The sequence below is a fragment of the Panthera uncia genome, chromosome D1 (assembly GCF_023721935.1).
Source record: "Panthera uncia isolate 11264 chromosome D1, Puncia_PCG_1.0, whole genome shotgun sequence".
NCBI classification, from domain to species: Eukaryota; Metazoa; Chordata; class Mammalia; order Carnivora; family Felidae; genus Panthera; species Panthera uncia.
This window is the reverse complement of record NC_064808.1, coordinates 77,603,012-77,609,652: the sequence shown is the minus strand read 5'-3', so window position 1 is coordinate 77,609,652 and position 6,641 is coordinate 77,603,012. Positions and strand designations below refer to the sequence as shown.

The window sequence follows — 6,641 nt, the reverse complement described above, 5'->3', positions numbered from 1 at the left end:
ATACAATCTTTTTAAGATGTAATAAATCTATCTACATGCTAAGTGTTTAAATTCTGGGTCTTAGTGAAATATTATAATAATATTTTCAATATAATTGAAAGAAATCATTGGTTTCTATTCTAAACTGTTGACTTGCAAATTGAGATGCAAATAGGAAGTGCTGGATGGTAATCATTTGATTTATAAGATATAAATATAGTTGTTTCCCTTATTCCATGATAAATAAAACATTTTATCTCGTATTTCTTTTAAAAAGCCTTCTTGATGAAAGATATTGCATTTCTCATAATTTTAAAAGTCAAAAAACTTAAAAAGTCAACTATTTAGATAGTCAAATTGTTTTTTTATTGGCATTATTATAACTTTTTTTTGTTTGTTTGAATCTCATTTCTCCACATCATCCCCTGACTGATAATGTGATAATTGATGGTTTCTTAAATTAAACAAAATAACGTTGGTGCCCTACCCTTCATCCATTAAAAAAGATAAATTTAAAATTAACTGTGTTTTAAAGTGCCTGGGTGGTTTAGTCTGTTAAGCATCTGACTCTTGGTTTCAGCTCAGGTCATGATCTCACAGGTCCTGAGTTGGAGCCCTGACCTGGGCCTCACACTGCTGTCAGTGCAGAGTCTGCTTAGGATTCTCTCTCTCCCCCTCTCTCTTTTCCTCTCTCTGTGCCCTTCCCCCATGCTCTCTCTCTCTCAATCAATCAATAAACTTTAAAAAATAAGATAAAAATAAATGTATTTTTATACAAAGGTGCAATAAAACTAGCTTACTAATGTTTTAGGATGTGAAATTTAACTGAAATCTTGTTTGTAAATCTATCACAGATTTAGTCAAGACAGTATATATTATTATTATGGCTTAGAAATAATTATGACTGGGCAGAAGATGTGTCATTAATGGGTATTAATTTACCTTTCCTGTAAGCAGGATTAAAGTCCATATTCACTTCATGCACTTTTTATATTGCCAAAGATTAAGATCTGTCTAGAAAAAAGCATATTTCAAATAACCAAAGTAAGAGTATTGTAAATAAAATTTCTGTCTTTATGAAAAGCTTTTGTATACAATACATGTGCTATTAAACTCATCTGGTATTACACCTTCCAATACAAAAAGGAAACCATTTGAAATTCATGCACTGACCTCCTAAGCTATAAAGCCTGTTTATAAATGCTATGATTTTGATACATTTCACTTTTTCACACATCCAGTGATCATTTGGGGATCAAATCTGGCAGCTAACAATTTGCCATTCAACATTCTGTCAATAGATCATTCTTTTTATAGCTTGTTACATTTCAAAAAGTGATTAAGCTAATTAAACACAACTGGGAAACTAAGTACATATAGATTTAAATAAAATTGTTCAATGGCTTTGAAAAGGACATTATTATTTTGAATAACTAAAACTATAGTTAAATTCATTAACTCGTGCTTTTAGTATTACTTCCAACAGTACAATTTTTCTTTTTATAAGTAGCTTATATATGCTTTCTGGAAATGTTAGGAGTGCACAACAACGTGGTAGACTGCTTAAAAATGTATACACTTTTATAAAGTTAAAAGTGTAAACATAAGTAAATCCCTTTAACAAAATGTTTCTATTTGTTATAAAGAATATTTTTAAGGCTTTGACCACTTTCAATTATTTTGTGTAAAGTTAAATAAAAATATATTAACAAAACTAATTTAATAAAAATAGATAAAGCTAAAGCAATAATAAAAAATGGAAGTTTGTAAAAGTAAGGTTACCTATGTACTTGGATTTCTTGGATTCCCATTGATTATGAACTTGAATTTCTAACACGGCTTAATAAATTTCAATTGTTTTAGGCCAATTCAGCAGGCAGGGAAAAAAACACAGAGTTGAATGTGCTTCAGTAATATGATACAATTATTACTGATTACTTGAGACTGTGGTACATGACTCCTCTGAAGATTAATTTACCTGATTGCAGGCTGGTACATACAGTTTCTAGTGCTTTAGCCCTTTGAGATCTGCCATTATAATTAGAACACACGGTACATCCTACAGATTCCTCCTGTACAGTATTACAGTTTTATTGGTGACAAAATTATTTAATACCTATAAAATAGATTTCATGTATCCCCATTTCAGGTTTTGATGAGTCATGATATTTCAACACTACTTTTACATTTTTTTTTATTTAAAAAAATTTTAATGTTTATTCATTTTTGAGAGACAGAGAGAATACAGCATGAGTGGTGGAGGGGAGGAGAAGGAGACAGAATTGGGAGCAGGATCCAGACTCTGAGCTGTCAGCACAGAGCTGCACATGGGGCTTGAACTCACTGACTGCGAGATCATGACCTGAGCCATAGTCAGACACTCAACCAACTGAGCCACCCAGGTGCTCCGTACACTACTTGCACGTTTTTAAAGAAAGAGCAAATAAAAATACTCATAGGAAGCGTTCATATACTGCTTCTGAACAAAACTAACAGCCATAAAATTATTTCTATTAATTTTTATAATGTGTTGGTTACATATTGAGAATTATAATTTGATGTCATTTATAGAATTAATAATTTGATACCATCTAGGAAATATATTGCTTATTTGTTTATTTTTTTGATACTTTGTTATATATGTAAGAAACTTTCAGCCAAAAAAAAAGTTTAATGATTTCTTTTTTTTTTTTTACTATAAATTGCTATCCAAAGTTTGTGCTTGGATTTTTGTTAAGGATATTTTAATGAAAGATAATTAATAAATTATGAAGTACATGCAAAGAAGGTAGACTGCAAGGCCGAAACCTTGAGAGTTGCAAGTACACTATTGGCTGAAAATATACAGGCTAAGTCTTCTTTCAAAGCCCTTAAAAAAATATACACATGCACACACACACACACACACACACACACACACACACAACCCTGAGAGTGGGAGAAAATCAGGACCGAAGAAAGGGAAATTTATTGATGACTTAGATCCCCAACCCTGGTTTACAGGATACATATTGCCCAGTATTTATTCCCAGACTGAAAAACAAAGCAAAAACACAAAGCAGGTGGGTTTTATCAAAGCAGAATAAAACAAAATACATGTGGGGAAAGTGAAAAGTTCTTTGTGGAAAGAACAGTCCTAATTTGGAAGTTGACGAGGGCCTCACAGCTTGTCTCCTTCAGGGTCCATTATTACACATCATGAGGTGAAGCCTGACAGTACATATCCCACCCACTATATAACGCTCCTACCCACAAAGACTTTCCACATAGAAAGAGATGTTTTGGAAACACATCTACCTACATGATATGAGAGGAAATCCACACTAGATATATCAGTATAAATAAGCAGATAAAACACTGGCACACATAAGAAAAAACAAAAAAAAAAACAAACCATCAAACAGAAATACTAAGTTGATTTTGCATATGAACTGACACTAAAGGAAACATATTGGGAACAGAAGGAAACTAAAAACAACAATCATTCCAAAATTGTATATGCATATTCAAAAAGGTATCTCAGCCTTTAAAAAAAGTGAAAATTACAATGAAGTTGCAACAGAAAAAGAGCTTTTAGAAATTATAAAGGGGCACCTGGGTGGCTCAATTGGTTATGTGTCCCACTCTTAATTTGGCTCAGGTCATGATCTCACGGTTCATGATTTTGAGCCCCGAGTCAGGATCTGTGATGACAGTAGACAGCCTGGTTGGGATTCTTGCTCTCCCTCTCTCTGCCCCTCCTTCACTATCTTTCTCAAAAGAAATAAACATTTTTTAAAAATTATAAAAATCAGAGGCACCTGGGCGGCTCAGTTGGTTAGGTATCCAACTCTTGATTCAGTCTCAGGTCATGCTCTCAGGGTTCGTGTTGACAGCTTGTTGCCTGTTTGGGATTCTCCCTCTCCCTCTCCCTCTCTCTCTCTCTGTCTCTGTCCATCCCCCTTTCTCTCTCTGTCTCTCTCTCTCTCTCTCTCACACACACACACACACACACACTTTCTCTCTCAAAATACATAAATACTTAAAAAGAAATTATAAAAAAATCATTGCTACAATAAAAATACATTACTTTGATAGAATGTCATTAACAATAAAATGAGAATATATCATGGAGAAAAAGAAAAGAAAATATTTAAATAAGGGATCAATCCAATTGATAAAGTAGAAAAATTATCAGGTAAATAATTAAAGGAGAACTAGAAGGAACTTTACCAGAGCTAAAGTTTTCTCTATGTTGAATACAATTAATAAAAATAATGAAAATAAAATACTAGGCTTATCCCCATGGAATTTTATCATTTTAAAATTTGTTAGAAAAGTACAGATACCAACAGCTTCTATTAAGAAATAAGACAAAGGAAAATATCAATTGCTTTCTTATCATAGACAAAGAAAGGAAAAAATACATATTTAATTTTTAAGTTTTTCATGTCATCAATTTAGAAATTAAAATAATACAATAATTAAAATGTAAAAAAAAAAATAAGCTAAAAACAGAAACAACCCAACAATGCTGTCTCTGAATAAGGGACTGAAATTGGACAGGGATCTTATGGGTAACTATTGCTATTCTGTAATATTTAAATTGTGTCTATTTGTACATATGTATTTGTCTAAATAATTTTAAACATTTAAAATAAATCAAATAGATACTTTCCAGCACTTACTGAAAGATATTTCAAAAGAGTTGTAACATGAGTTACTTTAATTATCCCAAAGTTAGTCTGCTCAGGCTTCTACACCAAAATATAGACTCAGTGGTCCAAACAATAGAAATTTACTCTCACATTTATGGAGGCTGGAAGTCCATTGATAAATGGATTTGGTTTCCAATGAGAGGTTCTTCCTGGCTCACAGATGGCCACCCTCTTGCTGTATCATCCATTACATGACGGAGAAAAAGAGCTCTCCTGTTTCTTCCTCTTTTCATAAGGGCATTAATCTCATCATGAGGGCTTCATGACCTGATGTAACTCTAATTATCTCCCCAAAGGCCTACCACCAAAACCATCACATTGGAGATAGGACTTTAACATACAGATGAATAAATATGAATTTTGGTGGGATATAAACTTTTAGTCCAGTTCATTTTAAACTCTTTTTAGGACCCAGTCCCCCAAATCTCCCTCTTCTCTCAGTGTACCTTAACTCTTGGTATTTGTGCCCTGTGTTAGTCCCCTTCCTTTGAATATGGGATTGTACTGTGACTCCCTTCTGAATATGGCATTTGAATTTTGAATATGAATATTGGGAATACTCCCAATAGAATATGGAAGAGGCAATCCTGAGTGACTTCTGAGGCTAGGTCATAAGAAGCTTTGTATTTCTTAGTTTCCTTACAATGATCACTCTTTAGATTTTCCCCCTGGGAACCCAGTTACCATGTGCAGGAAGCCACATGGATAGATCATGCATAGGTGTTCTAGTCAACTGCCTTAGCTGACCTCAGAGTAAATAGCCAGTGTCAAGGGCTAGCCATGTGAATAAGCCATCTTGGTGTCCAGCTCAGTTGTGCCTTCAGATGCCTCTACCCTCAGCTACTATCTGGCTACACCTGCATGAGACACTCCAAGCAAGATCTTCCTGACTGAGACCAATCAACCCATTGAAACTTAATAAGTAATAATATATATTTTGTTTTGAGTCACAAAGTTTTAAGATAACTTGTTTTATAGAAATAAGTAACAGGAGCACTCTGTGAGGGAGACCTAATATCTGAATCTAGGTGTATCTGTCACCAAACATTTTCCCTCTGATATGCTATTTCTCTCTCTCTCTCTCTCTCTCTCTCTCTCTCTCTCTCTCTTTTAAGTTCACTTATGTTGAGAGAGGAAGGGGGCTGGCAGAGAAAAAGAGAGAGAGAGAGAGAGAGAGAGAGAGAGAGAGAGAGAATCCCAAGCAGGCTCTCCACTGTCAGCAGGGAACCCAGTGTGGAACTCTCACGAACACTGAGATCATGACCTGATCTGAAACCAAGAGTTGGATGCTTAACCAACTGAACCACCCAGATGCCCCATGCTATTCTTTTTTTTTTTTTAAGTTCAGTTGTTATAACAAAATTATATATCAATAAGATGTAGGCACCTATGCTTTATAAGTGCTTTTTATAAATGGATTTTTGCCGGCACATCATATCCACAGGAATCGGCCCATTCTCAAGATAGCTGAGCTCTCAGCTTCATTCTTAAAATACCTGTATATGGACCATATCTCTGGTTAACAAACACAATATTCCTAGGTCTATATTGGGCTGATGGTGTATGAGGGAACATAGCATCATAAATCTGACAAAGAAAGCATCATCTTCCACAAAGCAGTATGTACTCATGGACTGGGGCATTTTCTGGGGAGAGAGTCTATCACATGATACTATTCTACTCCAGTGTTTACAGAAATTATATGCAGAAAAGAGAATATGGAGATTTGGTATTGGAGAAAGAGAATACTTAAGGGACTCTACTTGTAGGAGTAAGTCATTACTATTTAAAGACCTCAGAGGTAGAAGAAAGGAATTTCAATATTCAGGACAAGATTATTTGAAAGCAATACCCATGACGATAAATCTGCATGCATCCATGGTTTTTCCTGGTCTTTCTTCTCCTTCTTCCTCTTCTCCTTCTTCTTCTTCTTCTTCTTCTTCTTCTTCTTCTTCTTCTTCTTCT

General features: G+C 34.3%; 1 protein-coding gene across 1 annotated transcript in view; it reads right to left on the bottom strand.

The window, feature by feature from the left end:
• Positions 1 to 917: 917 nt before the first annotated feature.
• Positions 918 to 6,641, bottom strand: part of LOC125938698 (uncharacterized protein DDB_G0283697-like) — a 6,391-nt gene continuing 667 nt past the window's right edge. The window contains exons 1-2 of the mRNA XM_049654011.1: positions 6,529 to 6,641; positions 918 to 993 (exon numbers count right to left, since the gene is read on the bottom strand). The exon at positions 6,529 to 6,641 is cut by the window's right edge and continues 667 nt beyond it. Of these exons, the coding sequence (XP_049509968.1) occupies positions 983 to 993; positions 6,529 to 6,641 (124 nt within the window). The 3' untranslated portion in view covers positions 918 to 982. The remainder of the gene's footprint in view (positions 994 to 6,528) is intronic.